This window comes from Bos mutus, chromosome 13 (genome assembly GCF_027580195.1).
Source record: "Bos mutus isolate GX-2022 chromosome 13, NWIPB_WYAK_1.1, whole genome shotgun sequence".
Lineage (NCBI taxonomy): Eukaryota > Metazoa > Chordata > Mammalia > Artiodactyla > Bovidae > Bos > Bos mutus.
This window is the reverse complement of record NC_091629.1, coordinates 80,307,642-80,323,816: the sequence shown is the minus strand read 5'-3', so window position 1 is coordinate 80,323,816 and position 16,175 is coordinate 80,307,642. Positions and strand designations below refer to the sequence as shown.

The window sequence follows — 16,175 nt, the reverse complement described above, 5'->3', positions numbered from 1 at the left end:
AATCTTTCACATATTCTTAATTATTTTCTTAAAATTCTAGAAATGAGATCCCTAGATCAATTTAAAGACATTTCTATTTCAGTTTGTAGCTATCAGCAAGATATGAAAGTGCAAACTGATGGAGGAAAAAGTGATGCTTTTAGTATCTTAATCTGCACTTCTTTATTAAGTTGAATTTTTGGTATATTTATTGTCAATATATATTTCTTCCTTTGCAAATTGTCATATTGTGGTTTTTACTTGACTTTTTTCATTGAAATATAGGTGATGAATTTTCAGTGTTTTGTACCATGGTTTGGATCTATACCACTGCAAGAAGGAACACCACCCAACCCCCTCCTCTCTCTACAGCTCTGGTGTCCCCTCAGTTCACTTTTGCCTGTAAATTTCTTTCTTTGACCAGATTTTGAGACTAGATACACAGGAAGTTCTACCCTTGAGTTCTAGCCTGTAGGCCCAAGACCAGCTGGTTGACTAGCCATATTGCAGCTGATACACAATGCAGGAGACACAAGTTCCATCCCTGGGTCAGCAAGACCTCCTGGCGGAGAGAATGGCAACCCACTTCAGTATTCTTGCTGGGAAAATCCCATGGATAGAGGAACCTGATGGGTTACATACGGTCCATGGGGTTGCTAAGATTTGAACATGACTGAAACTATATGCAGGTCAGAGCAACAGTTAGAACTGGACATGGAACAACAGACTGGTTCCAAATAGGAAAAAGAGTACGTCAAGGCTGTATATTGTCACCCTGCTTATTTAACTTATATGCAGAGTACATCATGAGAAACACTGGACTGGAGGAAGCACAAGCTGGAATCAAGATTGCCGGGAGAAATATCAATAACCTCAGATATGCAGATGACATCACCCTTATGGCAGAAAGTGAAGAGGAACTAAAAAGCCTCTCGATGAAAGTAAAAGAGGAGAGTGAAAAAGTTGGCTTAAAGCTCAACATTCAGAAAACTAAGATCATGGCATTCAGTCCCATCACTTCATGGGAAATAGATGGGGAAAAAGTGGAAACAGTGTCAGACTTTATTTTTTTGGGCTCCAGAATCACTGCAGATGGTGACTGCAGCCATGAAATTAAAAGATGCTTACTCCTTGGAAGAAAAGTTATAACCAACCTAGATAGCATATTGAAAAGCAGAGACATTACTTTGCCAACAAAGGTCTGTCTAGTCAAGGCTATGGTTTTTCCAGTAGTCATGTATGGATGCGAGAGTTGGACTGTGAAGAAGGCTGAACGCCAAAGAATTGATGCTTTTGAACTGTGGTATTGGAGAAGATTCTTGAGAGTCCTTTGGACTGCAAGGAGATCCAACTAGTCTATTCTAGAGGAGATCAGCCTTGGGTGTTCATTGGAGGGACTGATGTTGAAGCTGAAACTCCAGTACTTTGGCCACCTCATGCGAAGAGTTGACCATTGGAGAAGACTCTGATGCTGGGAGGGATTGGGGGCAGGAAGAGAAGGGGATGACAGAGGATGAGATGGCTGTGTGGCATCACTGACTTGATGGATGTGAGTTTGAGTGAACTCCTGGAGTTCGTGATGGACAGGGAGGCCTGGTGTGCTATGATTCATGGGGTTGCAAAGAGTCGGACATGACTGAGTGACTGAACTGAACTGAATTGAAGCAAGTAAGCATGCAACTTGCAACCTGGGGGATATGACATTTTGCTGTGGACTAGAACCTCACTGAAGGGGCAACTGGTCTTACTGAAAAGAGAATCTCTACTACCCTTTGCTGCCCTATCTGAAACCCACAAACCTCTGTCCAGATAATGCCTTGTCAGGGCCTAAGCCCCACAGCTCCAGGTACTCAGATAGTTCTGGGGAGAAGCATCTCTCACACATTTATTCAACCAATGGGGACATAGCAGTGAACATGACCTATTCAGTTATCACCCCAGTGTGCCTAAGGTGGTAATGTGGGAAAATATGAGAGCATAAAAACTGAGTCAGGAAGACTGTACCATTCCTTCCTTTTACTTCCTTACTCAGTATTCCAATCCTGATGCCAAGTTAGAGAGAGGTAAGAGGCCTTTTCCAGATGCATCTTGTGACATATGTTTTAACATATGTTTAACTTTAAAACAATCAAAATCTAGTACATGGGCTTTTTAAATCTGCAAAATCATCATGTTTTAGACCTGGAGCAGCCTTAGAAGCCATCTAGGTGAACTGCTGTCAATTCTTCAGGGGGGAATCTGAAAACTAAAGGCTTAACATTTACCCACAGTTACAAACAGTTAAGGAAAACTTGGCCTAAAACTTCTCCTGAATTTCTCTTTTAGTGCTATGTATGTAGTCATTTGTTTATTCCTATATTTATTTACTTATAAGTCATATCCTGCAAACTTCCAATAGAATACTGAAATAACTTATCATAGAAGACATAAAAAAAATCCTATAAAAGTAGGAAAAAAACCCAAACGCACACACATACACACAGCCTGTCTACCAGTTGCCAGACCTGCTGCCTAGTACGTGAGTCACCAGCCACAAACAGCGACACAGTGTAATTAAAGTGTTTTTCAAGTACAAGATACACACCAGAATTCAAAGACTTTACTAAAAAACTCATGTTTTTAAATTAACATATATTGATTTTAGTTTAATTCTATACTGAAATAATCAGGCTATGCAAAATACATTATTAGAATTTATTTTACTCATTTCTTTTTTCTTCTTAAGATAGCTATGTCAAAAAAAATCAAATACATGGCCCATATTATATCTCAACTGGACAGCACTAACCTTTTAATGTAATTTCTGTCCTTGAACCCTGAAGTTAGGTCTTAGCTTCTTAGAAAAGGAAATATGGGTTAGATAATTCTCCTTATCTGGTTAAAGGAAACTTGCTTTCTTTTCTAAGAGGAAGAAACATTTTCCTGGTATCACTAATAAATTACAAAGAAAAAGATTCAATGCATCTCTTGGATCATATGCAGGCAAAATTAGGCATCAGGGAATAATGTCTTCAACCTTGTTTTTGAAGATGATGCAGAAACATCATCCCTTGGTTATTTTCCTATACTTTCTTTCAACAAACAAACAAAAATTTTTAAGCATCTAGCATCAGAAAATACATCAGGAGAGACTTTTTTTTCCAAGAGGCAAAGCCACTGAGATCTGATTGTTTGTCCATCTCCCTATGATACATGTAAAAATCCTGAGAACACCTCAGAGTAATAAATGGATGCAATGTCCATAAAAATCCCACTAACTTTCTTTGTGTTTAGAAAGTATGGCTATTTTTCACAAAATATATTAATGTGTGTGTGTGTGCTGTGCTTAGTCACTCAGTTGTGTCTGACTCTTTGTGACCCCGCCAGGCTCCTCTGTCCATGGGGACTCTCCAGGCCAGAACACTGGAGTGGGTTGCCATGCCCTCCTCCAGGGCATCTCTGCAACCCAGGGGTTGAACCCAGGTCTCCCACAGTGCAGGCAAATCTTTACCACCTGAGCCATCAGGGAAGCTCAGGGAATTAATACATATTAATATGTAATCAGCTTGTTCTTTTCAAATGAATTAATAACTACATTTTAGATGTATTTTTTATTGAGGTAACATTGGTTTGTAAGTTTCGTGTGCAAAATATTAGATTAAATTAGTTTCTTATTCAAATACCCATCATCTCAACTGAGCTTTCACCTAATGCAAAGAGCAGATCATTCAGACAGTTTCCATCGGGCACTGTGTTGTTCCCAGAGCATAGACTGCGGTTTCTAGACTGCTGTCCTGTGGTGAGCAGCACTGCCGCTCCCTTGTACTGTGTCCTCAGGAAAGTTGCCTCACTGAACCTCAGTTTCCTCAGATGCAAACTGGAGGTGGTTGTGCCTTCTTGTTGGCTTACTGTGAAAGCCAGAAGCCAAGCAGAGCACCCCTGTTACCTGCTGAGTGGTCACGAAAGGTTACCCTGGTGTCTCTGCTGGCGTGGTTGTCACTCATTCAAGCATCACCTCTGTTCTGGCTGCACCAACTTCCTGCTACAGAAGATGACAAATGTATCTCATGTCCATGCCAAGATGGAGGTTGCCCCACCAACACTCTGATGCTGATAAATAGACTTATATTTGTGCAGAATAGAGGGCCACTTCAGTGCTGCCATGCGATGCTGATGTTTAGATCTTTGAGGGAATCCTGAATGCCTTATTTGACAAATTAGGATCTTAACACTAGCTTCTACCAACTGCTTATCCATATGGCACTATTGTGTTGGCCTAATCCGAAGAGAAAGCAAGAGGAATCAGTACCAGCTGATCCAAGAAACCTCTTCCACTTGGTCACAAGTGAAACCACAGAGACAGAATCTGATATTCTGGGTGGTTCTTCCTGCAGAGGTTTCTATGTAAATGAAAAGAACAGACCTGCTCTTAGTACTGTTTCCAACACCGCCTCTCTATTTGACCTAAAGAAGTAAGAGCACAAAATTTGAAGGAACCACACTATATACTTTAGCACAATAATAAATTAGTGAGAACTGCTTTGTTTTGTTTCAACATTAGTCCTAAGCGTCTAAATATCTGTGTAATTATCTATGAATAACTCAAAGGAACTCCCCTTGCACAGAGTGAGCTCTTGACAAATGTATTATAATGAACTCAATTCATCTTCCTTTCTCTTGGAACCAAAGTGCTATTTGGGTGGAGATATCAATGAAGTTGGTTCAGCTCCCAGAGAAAACTATGTTAATGACAAATCTTTGTTATTAAAAGATGTCAAGAAACAGAACATGTCAGGTGGGAGTGTTGCCGTGCTGTCTGCCTATGCTCTCTGTTGTCAATCTGCATCATCTGGAAGCAAAATTCAGCATTTCTCCCCTACAGCATTATCAATGTTGTAGGGGAGAAATGTATAGGAAATGCATAGAAGAGATGTAGCTGGGAATTGTGTTATACATCCTATGTTAAAAAAACAAAAGCCTCAAAAAGTCCTTATTAGACATTGTTTTTCCCAAGGAGGTTTATCCTCTTCGGCACCATCGTGAGGAACCCTAGCTACCTGGCTTTCCTTTTCAGCCCCTACCTCTTTGTACAGCAACACAAATTTCCTCCACTTTCCGTGTTTGGAGACCCTCTCTTGCTAAGCTTGTCCTTGGGGTATCAGCCTCTGTCTCAACCACTTGACTATTTATTTCCAAACACATTCCTCTCTCTAGGAAGGACTTTGGTGAGCAGCCCTCTCTCTACCTTGCTCTGAACTGCACATTTTGTGAGCCGAGCTCTTTGTCTCTGCAGATCAGAACCCAGTAGCCCTGACCACGTCTCATCAACAATTGAGCAAGACCTTGCTGCCCTGGATGCCGAAATGACCCAAAAGTTAGTAGATCTGAAGGACAAACAGCAGCAGCAGCTGCTTAATCTTCGACAAGAGCAATACTATAGCGAAAAATACCAGAAACGAGAACACATTAAACTGGTAAGCCTTAAAAATGTGATTTATGTGTCTATACCCAAACCTTTTTCTCTATAAAGAATGTTAAAATTAATTTATGTATTTCAATTTAAGGAATAATTACTTTACAATATTGTGATGGTTTTCGCCATACATGGATTGGCCATAGGTATCCATGTTTGATGCTCTTGGATAATGTAACAGGAGGCAGCAGCAAGTTTGGCTGGCACTTTCATTTTGCTTCCTTATTGAATAATCTTATTTTGTTACCAGGTTATAGAGAGAGGTAAGATGCGTTTCTCAGATCCATATTGTGACATGTGATTTAACACATGCTTGACATAAAAGCATGATCAAAACTCAGGAGCTGGATTTTAAAAAGCAACAAAGACATCATTTCTTAGAAATGGAAATTACATGAGGCAAATAGCATCCACCCTACTAATATTTTGTAAATTCCATTATTCTAATATCTTTTCCAAATTCTTCTCTATTCTCCAATGAGGCTATGTTTTATTTTTATTTTCACTAATTCATTTCTTGGTTATAATCATTTGGGGGGATATTTTGAAAATCTTACAAGGAATTGGAAAACAGTTATATTTAAGAAAATTAAGAACACACTGCAAATAAAGGTTCACTTTTTATGCAGTAGTGTAGCTTTGCAGTGGTATAAAAAGAGCAGAAAAGTTTATACAATCCACTTGCCTAGATTTAGAAAAGGCAATATTTAAGTGGCCAGTATGGAATGTTGTCCACTCAGTTTCTGAGGCTCCCTATGAAAGGAAATGCCACCATTTCCATGAATGATCAGTTTTGTCCTCCAAAACGTTTTCTCAGTAATTGTGACACTCCATTTTTTTCTTTTTTTTAATGAAAGTGAAAGTGTTAGTTGCTCAGTCGTGTCCAACTCTTTGCAACCCCGTGGACTGTAGCCTGCCAGGCTCCTGTGTTCGTGGAATAATGGACAAGAACAGTGGAGTGGGTTGCCATTCCCTTCTCCAGGAGATCTTCTCAACCCAGGGACAGAACCTAGGTCTCCAGCATTGTGGGCAGATTCTTTACCATCTGAGCCACCAGGGAAGCCCTTTATTGAAATATAGTTGATTTATGATATTGTATTAATTTCTGCTGTACAGCAAAGTGATTCCATTATATATCAGTTCAGTTCAGTCCAGTTGCTCAGTCATGTTTGACTCTTTGCGACCCCATGGACTGCAGCATGCCAGGCTTCCCTGTCCATCACCAACTCCCAGAGCTTGCTCAAACTCATGTCCATTGAGTCGGTGATGCCATCCAACCATCTCATCCTCTGTCATCCCTTTCTCCTCCTGCCTTCAATCTTTCCCAGCATCAGGGTCTTTTCAAATGAGTCAGTTCTGCACATCAGGTGGCGAAAGTATTGGAGCTTCAGCATCAGTCCTTCCAGTGAATATTCAGGACTGATTTCCTTTAGAATTGAATGGCTGGATCTCCTTGCAGTCCAAGGGACTCTCAAGAGTCTTCTCCAACACCACAGTTCAAAAGCATCAATTATATATATACATACATGTTTTAAAAATTCTTTTCCATTGTGGCCTATCACAGGATGTTAAATATAGTGCTCTACAGTAGGCCTTTGTCGCTTATCCATCCTCTACATAATACTGTGCATCTACTAATCCTAAACTCACAATCTGTCCCTCTCCCACCTCTTCTTGGCAAACACAAGTCTGTTCTCTGTGTCTGTAAGTCTGTTTCCTAGATAGGTTCATTTTGTGTCATATTTTAGATTCCATATATAAGTGATATCAGATGGTGTTTGTCTTTCTCTGACTTAACTTCATTTAGTATGATAATCTTTATGTCAATCCATTTTGCTGCAAATGGCATTAATTCGCTTCTTTAAGGCTGAGTAACATTCCGTTGTATGTGTGTACCACATCTTCTTTATCCATTCATCTGCAGATGGGCATTTAGGTTGCTTCCCTGTCTTGGCTACTGTCAATAGCCAATGTGCTGCTGCTGTGCTGTGCTCAGTGGTGTCCAACTCTTTGCGACCCCCTGGAGTATAGCCCACCAGACTCCTCTGCCCATGGAATTTTCCAGGCAAGAATATTGGACTTCCTACTCCATGGGGTCTTCCTGACTCAGGGATTGAACCCACGTCTCTTGTGTCTCCTGCACTGGCAGGCAGATTCTTTGCCACCATGCCATCTGAGAAGCCCCAGTAGCCAGTAGCCATTGGCTATGAACACATGGATGCATGTATTTTTTTGAATTATAGTTTTGTCCAGATACATGCCCAGGAGCGGTATTGCTGGATCAGGTGGCAAGTCTACTTTTACTTTTTTGAGCAACCGCCAGTTTTCCATAGTGACTGCACCAACTTGCATTTCATTGTTGTTGATGGCTTGACACCTAATAGGGACATGATAAATGTTTGGTGACAGGTAAATTAAATGAATCAAGCAATAAAGTAGCCTTGAAAATAAGTTTATGCCAAAAACAAAACAAATGAGTAAGTGTAATAGAAATTAGTGTACCTAGGGTAAATGGATTCTAAGAGGTGTTTATATGATTTGTTCATTTCACTGCTGGAGGCCTCTCCATGAAAGAGAATTCTGAAGCTTTCTCTGCTGGTAGGTGGTAAACAGTGGATGGTTTCGTCACGACTGTGTGTTAGATGGTTCAGGGTAATGCTCTTGTTCTATTACCGGTCTAGCTTGCAATGATAGTATGTGAAAGAGCAGGTCAAAATCACAGGAGGAGCTTGTCAAAAATCAGGTTCCACTTGGTCAGTTAGTGTCAACCTGAGAGGCATCAGAATCACCTGGAGGGTGGTTAACTCACAGATTGTTGGACCCTATGCTGAACTGTCAGTTCAGCAAGCCTAGAGTGGGGCTGGCAATTCTGACACTTCTGGTCCCAGGCCCCCCTTTTGAGACCCACTGCTCTAAATCTAAACATTGGGCTCAAGGATTTATTTTTAAAGCTTCACATGCTGTTGAGGGGCTGCCTTATTTTTGAACTATTGAAATAAGATCAAGCAGTGAAATTACAGTTGGGTAGAGGTCAGGTTTCCTATAAGCTAGAGATTGCCTTGCCAGGCCTGAGAAAGTACAAGTGAATTTTAACAGGAGAGAATAGCTTTGGGAGCTACAGTCTACTACCATTGGTCTTCTCAGTCCCGCATATCTAGGACTCCAGAAATAATAACAATCATAAAAATTAAAGTAGCAACTGTATATTGAACACTCCCCATGGAACCATAGTAAAGTAAAGTGAAGTGAAGTTGCTCAGTCGTGTCCAACTCTTTGCGACCCTGTGAACTGTAGCCTACCAGGCTCCTCTGTCCATGGGATTCTCTAGGCAAGAATACTGGAGTGGGTTGCCATTGACCATACGCTGTGCTAAATCATAGAGAAATTATCCAATTTAATCTTCAGAACACTACCAGTTGGTACTGTTGTCAGCCCATTTTGCAGATTAAAAACTTGAGAGAAATGTAGTGACTTTCCCAAGTTTCCACGACGAACTAAATTAGTTAGTTTTTGAACCACAAAGACTTAAGCAATCCAGGCATAATCATTTGGAGTTTCCTCAGAGCACCAGTCCACAGCAGGATCCTTTCCCCAAGGAAAGAAACATGGCTATTCAGAAGAGATATGGTGGAATAAGAGGGAATCCCAGGATTCATAGCAGATTCCTGAAATAAAAATTAGGGGTGTGAGTGGAAACAGAAACCCACATATTCCAGAAAGGCCTCCTGGGGACAAGGAGGCTTGAGTTTCAGAAATGAGGTGCAGAAATCCCAAGAAACAGCTACACGAGCTCAAAGTCCCAGGGGTAATTTTACGTGAGTGTTGACACCACATCAGATACCACTAGATGGGGCATAGAAAGCTGCTGGACAGACTGTCCCCTGAAGGAGAAGGTTGGCAGGGAGCTAAAGAAGACCAAGCTGAACTTTTAGGTGGGAAAACCCACCGGAAGGGCCCGGTGCAGGTGACATCCCAGAACATGTGCTTCTGCCTCCTTCTCCCCAGGAAGGAATGAGTGAGTCCATAGTGAAAGCTTTAAAGGGTTTTCAGAAAAACAAATGCATATGTCCAAGCCAGGCTGCCCTTTCAGGCCAAATGTATGGAACCTGCTTGAAATGCTGCCTCTTTCACCACTGTGATTGTGGATCTGGGGTTAGAGAATGCCCCAGTGCCTTTGAACACACTTGTGTGGGCGCTTTTAAGAAGGCTCAGATCCAAACATCTTGGATTTAGAGCAACACAGAGTTTATTTTAAAGTCATTTCAGAGCATCCTCAATTTATATGACATGTCTTTATAGCTGACATGTGGATTAGAACTTTGTGTCAACCCCATTTGTAATAACTAGAAATTGTTCTACCAGGAAGTATTTTGATTGAAAGACGCCTGGAGGTGCCAATTCTATCTTTGGTTATGGTTCTGAATTAAAAATGTCCTTTTAAGCTAAATGAGACAAATGGAAGTGTAATTAAACAGCAAATAGGCCGCAGGTAAAAAGGAGTATTTGGGTGATGAGGAAATTAAACAGAAGATATTTTATCTCCTAAAATTGCTTTGGGAATTAAATGCAAATGTAAACCCACAGTTTAAGCATTGAGAAAGAAACCACATCATCTATAAACTCCCTGCCAAATATTCATTACAACTTAATATCTGCCAAACCCTCTGATAGACACTGGAGATACAGATGAGAAAGGCGTGATCAGCACACACGCAGGGAACGTGTACTCCAGTCATGACACCACACGAGAAATGAAACCACAGATACCAGCAAACTGATACAGAGACACAGGTGTGGGAACAATTTGCCTAACCATAAAAATAAACACCAAAAGAATATTTTTGAGGTGACTGTTCATGTTTTCGTAGGAGGCACACCAAGCTTGATTGATACACTCTGTAGCTTCAAAGGACTTGTTCTACTGTCCAAATAAGAATAATTAGCCTTAAAATTCTATGTGCAAACAGCTCTGTAGCCCAATTACTCACAGTGCGATCCCCAAATCACCTGAAGCCAGCCTGTTAGACATGCAGAGTCTCAGGTCCCACCCCAGGCCTGCTAAATCACAATTTGCGTTTTGATAAGATGCCCAGGTGACTTGCTATACTTTAAAGTTAGAGAAACAGGTTTTAGAGCCTTTTCTCAAAATGCATTTTAGAATAAGCATAAGGTTCTAGGTTGAGATAGAAAATTTGTCTCTACTTCTCACACCTTGACCGTCAAGCTGAATGGTTATCTCTTAGTCATAAAGGGGACAGATGCTATAGAAATCCCCTCTGTGATTTCCTGCCTGTGTTCATATGATAGAAGCAAACACTTTCAGTTGGGCATAAGTGAAAATAAAGATGTCAGTTCTCTGACCCCATTCAAGTGTTTGCGCCCTCTGAAAAATTTTCATAAATATCTTGGGGGTTTGTGGAACCCAGTGAAGGCTCTGTGTTCAGGAAAGAACTCTTATGTTTGGGGAATCTGCTCTAACCTACCTGTTTTTCATCAGCTGCCATAGGCTGACCCTGACACCATTAGGATAAGGTCTTAATTTTAAATGTGAGCTTGATAAGAGAAATTCCTAGGGGGTCCCTCTGAGGGTTCTTGATTACTTTCAGAATCAGCCCCAGCATCACATTCAAGGCACAATACCCACAGCTCAAGAAAAAGAGGTTTTACAGTGACATCCATGGGGTCGCTTCTCAGTTGCCACAGGGTTAGACCCACTGTTCCGTCTTCCCTCCTCTTTCTCCCTTTCAGGGGCATCCCCTCTCACAGCACCCTTCTGTTTACCCTCTGCAGAGGCTGAGTGTGCTTTCCTCCCTGCCTTTCCTCCTCTTCTCATACTCTGTATCCCAAGTGTTCCAAGCCGTTCATTTCTCCTTCCTTCACGTGGATCTCATGGCGGGGATTATTCTCATATACCCTCCTATCCGTCCCATCGGCAAGCAGTCTCGGGCCTCAAACCCACAGTAGCACCTGCTGAGTGTTCACTGGGTGCCCCAGTTCCCTGTCAACTCTGGGGAATGGAAGTTATGTTTCACAGTGAAAGCCCTGGGTGGATACTGACCAGCTGCTAACGGAAAGGCCCATCAAGGTGTAAGTGGTGATGAGTGAGGGTGTGGGGTCAAATGTCATCATTTCTGGCCACCAGTCCCCCACCGAGTAGCTATGTGACCACTCAGGACTTCTGTTTTCTCATCTGTCCAGTGGAGATAAGAATAATCCTCACTTTATTGAACTGTAAGAAAAAATAGTGAGATAATGTACACAAATCACTGCTTTTAGTAAACGCCACCCCCCCCCTTTTTTTTAACAATACATGGATTGGCTAGGAATTCTTGAATTCAAATATAAACTTGTATTGCAATTTTTGATGTCCTGTTACAGACTGAGGGAGCTCAGCATCTTCTTTTCTGATGATTTCTATCAGCGTTATTTGCTGCTGCAGCCTTTCTGGAAGCCAATCTTGAGTTTTCTGCTGTCTCTGGTTCTATGTGTGCCAGGAGTAACTTCAGTGTCAGGAAGTAACTAATCTGCTGTGGCTGTGGTGGTGTGATCTGTCTTCTTCCAATATGCTGACTTTAATGTAGGTCATTTTTCTTGGGAAATTGATGATCTAGCTTTCCTGAAAACTTTACTTTCTCTACCAAAAAAGAAATGACAAATAAATAAAAGGCTTTAGTAGTGAAATAAAGAATGAAATAATTGTCAAAATGTGTTCTTATTTGTCAGTCTTCCTGATCATCATTGCATAATTCATTGAACTGATGTTGTTCTAGATTAGATAGATAGATAGATTGAGTGAGTGAGTGAGTGAGTGCGTGCTAAGAACACTGGAGTGGGTTGCCATGCCCTCCTACAAGAGATCTTCCCAACCTAGGGATTGAACCTGAGTCTCTATGTCTCCTGCATTAGCAAGCAGGTTCTTTAACTCTAGTGCCACCTGCGAAGCTCAGATAGATAGATAGATACGGATAAATATATAGAAATGATATTTATTGTCATCTCTATTGATTTAATTATGATAAAAAATGAACATATTTCCATATGTGTATTGCCCATTTGTATTTCTTTTTTCTACAAACAATTTATATCCATTGCCTACTTTTCTGTTGGACTGTCTTATTCTTTTGACCTACAGAGTCTATGCTATGTCTTTTAATTTATTATTTTGGGAAGTTGGGCAAATTAGAGAGTATAAAATATGCTTATGTAATCATATAAGCTATAGTTACTGAAGGCCTACCACAGCTCTTATACTGGTAGGGGGATTCCCGTGGCCCCAGCCTAAATGTAGTCCCTACCCTCAGGGGCTCACCATGGTTAAGAACACAGTTGCGAAGACAGACGAACCTTCTAGTAGTATGCCTATCCATATTCGTTAGCTTTGTTGCATAATAAACATCTCAAAACTTAAAACAACAACTATTTATTTAGTCCATGTTTCTTTGTGAAGCAATTTGAACTTGACTCTCTGGAAGGATCTTCTACTCTTGGCTGAGCTCATTCATGATCTGTGGTTCAGTTGCCAGTTACCTAGAGGCTCTGCTCCTGAAGTTTGGCTGACTGTCAGCTGGCCCAGGCAGGTGACTGACACACATCTCCCATCATCTAGCAAGGCTAACTGGGCTTCTCTGTATGGAAATTGGAAAGGATTCTAATTGAGAGCAAGCAGAAGGGGGCAAGTTCCTGACAGGTCTTATAACATCTTCCTCCAAGCAGGTCGTAAGGTTCACCCAGATACAGGGGTAGGGAAATAGACTGTATCTTTTTCAGGGGACCTGCAACTCATTGCAAAGAGTGAATTCAGGGAATGGTGGAGCATGAGGGCCATTTTTCTTTGCAAAAATCAACACATAGCCCTCACAGTTTGGATGTGAGAGTCAATAAAATAATCCACAGAAAACCTAACACCGTGCCTAGAACATAGTCACCATTCTTTATCAAAGGACAGTTTGCACAAGATTTACAGTGAGAAGACATGGCTTCCATTTTTAGTTATGCAGCTTGAGCTAAATCATTTCACCATTTTAAGTGTATGTATCCTTATTTCTAAAAGAAAAAGTTTGTACAAGAATACTGGTTAAGTTTCCCTCTGACTTCTGGTTTCCCTCTGACTTCTGGTTTCCCTCTGACTTCTATAGACTACAGAGATCATTCAATTCTCATATCTATTAAAATGATAATTAGGGATTTCAGTTTAAATCAATAAGCAAATGTTGTTGTTGTGGGTGTGTGTGTGCACAATATGTCAGTGTATTTTTTGTGTTAACTGATAACTACTTAGGTAAGATGAAGGGAAAAGAGTCAGTAAACAGAACCCATCCCCAAGGCAAAGAAAATAATAGTCTTGTCTTATACCAACTTAAAGGATCTTAGAGAACAGAAGAAATTTTGCTGAAAGGATAATTCCAAAATAGAATCCACAAGTCTGATAATTTAGTTTGTGCCCTCTGGAATTACAAGACTCATTGCACTCCATCTGGTAAGTGAGAGATGTTTGAAATGATGTATTTTGCATTAAGAAAAAAAGGAGCTGACATGCTGTGCTGTTTATCTTCATGGGCAGATCTTCTAGGTCTAGCTTTCAAATGGACTACTGAAATATTAAGGGCTTCCCAGGCAGTGCAGTGTTAAAGAATTCTCCTGATAATGCAGAAGACGCCAGAGACGTGGGTTCAACCCCTGGATCGGGAAGATGCCCTAGAGTAGGAAATGGCAACCCACTCCAGTATTCTTGCCTGAAAAATTCCACAGACAGAGGAGCCTGGCAGGCTACAGTCCATGGGGTCACAGAGTCAGACACAACCGAGGGACTGAATACACACATTGAAATATTAAGCCCTTGATTTATTGCATTATTTCAGTTATGATCCATAGGACAAGTCTTGCCTCTTTTAGGCATGTCTCCTTTGCTAATTATTTGAAAACCTCCAGTTTGAAAGGTTATTGCTGTTTTCCCACATCTGACTGATAAGCAATGTTTGTTTATTTCATTTATTCTAAATTAAATGGTCTTGACATCTTTCAGAATTGTGAAGCCTTATCCTAAAATTTTGGTGGTTTGGATTTTTGTTTCCAATTGGTTTAACCAGATGTGATGATTCCAACTGATTTGATCCTATGCAATCTTTTTCTTTCAATTAAATCAAAAATAGTTGTTTCACCAACTTTTCAAAACTCTTACAAGTAAGTTCATTAGTCTTTTACAATTACAAAGGGATAAGTCTTTGCTTGTTATAAATTTTTACTTAAAGCTATATATAAATTATTTTTAATGAAACTTTTATCATAACGTAAATTCCTTTATCATTAAAATAAATATTTCATGGCCATAAATATCTACTTTTATTATTTTAGGACATTTTAAAATCATCATTGAATTCTAAAAAAATTTTATAATGATAGAATAACATAATTTTATAATTTATCAAAGGAATCTTAGCGATCATTTAGATGCCATATTTTACTGATGAGGAAACAAGGCTCAAGGGTTAAGATAGCAAAATGTAAGCATCATCTACGGTGATAAAACATCTCAACTTCATTCAGAGTTTTGTTTACCAAATTTCTTGATTTTTTTCTTTTTTTTTTTATTTTTTTAATTATTTATTTTAGTTGGAGGCTAATTACTTTACAATATTGTAGGGGTTTTTGCCATTCATTGATATGAATCAGCCATGTGTGTACATGTACTCCCCATCCTGAACCCCCCTCCAACTTCCCTCCCCATCCCATTGCTCTGGATCATCCCAGTGCACCAGCCCTGAGCACCCTGTCTCATGCATCAAAGCATTTCCAGTTGATAGCCTCATAAAAGAATATCAGAAATATCATTCAAGGGAGTATGCTACATTGACCCATTTACATTTCCCAGAAACTAAGAAACTGACATTTACTTTAGTATATTTCAAAAGTGAAAAATAATTTTAAATGTTATAGATTCATTAGGCCAACTTATTGACATTGATTAAGAGTTGCGATCAGATTTTCATTTTCATTTTTTGCTTTGCCCAGCAAGTAAAAAAGGAAATTTCAAGGATTGTTTAAATCTTTAGATTCAAATGAGCAGCTCCAAATTCTGTTTAGCTATGGAAATATAAAATGAAATTAATTTCATAGGTATGATAGACTGCCTCAGAAATGATCAAGATGGTTGCTCATTTAGTCCAAGACTTTCTCCTCCTTTGGAGAAGAAAAGGGAGCTGGTGGGTGAAATGAGCTCCACCTGGACAGGACTTGTCCGCCAGCTCCTAGCTGGAGCATCACACAGTATCCAGCACATCATAGGTGCTCAGAAAATACAAGTGAAATGAATAAATGAATATTTCTCAATTTGAAAAGCCAGTTTACATCCCAGTATAAACATTCCCCTTGTTTTAAAATTATCAATAATGTATGTAATACATAGATTGTTATTTAGTTTAGAAGCAACATAAATTAATTCTTCATAGAAAAAAAAATTATGGTAAGAGCTCAGAATGGATGCTTTGACTAGCACAAAAGAAAGTGCTGTCCAGGGAGGTCTGCTCAGCCTGGTCAGGAAGGGAGTTTGGGGGAGAATAATACATGTGTATGTATGGCTGGGTCAGTCTGCCGTGGCCTGAAGCTATCACAACATTGTTAGTCAGCTATACTCCAATATAAAATAAAAAAGTTTCTAAAAAGGCAAGAGTAGGTGCTCTCTCTCCCAGCTGTGAGTGGAAGGAGAAGGGAAATGAGTTTGCCTGAAGGATGAACATTCTATTGGGCT

At 40.1% G+C, this 16,175-nt stretch overlaps 1 protein-coding gene across 2 annotated transcripts in view; it reads left to right on the top strand.

Annotated features, from left to right (window-relative positions):
* Window positions 1–16,175, top strand: part of PLCB1 (phospholipase C beta 1) — an 865,816-nt gene that overhangs the window by 731,518 nt on the left and 118,123 nt on the right. For both annotated transcript variants that reach the window (XM_070382002.1, XM_070382003.1), the window contains exon 27: window positions 5,252–5,432. In XM_070382002.1, the coding sequence (XP_070238103.1) occupies window positions 5,252–5,432 (181 nt within the window). The remainder of the gene's footprint in view (window positions 1–5,251; window positions 5,433–16,175) is intronic.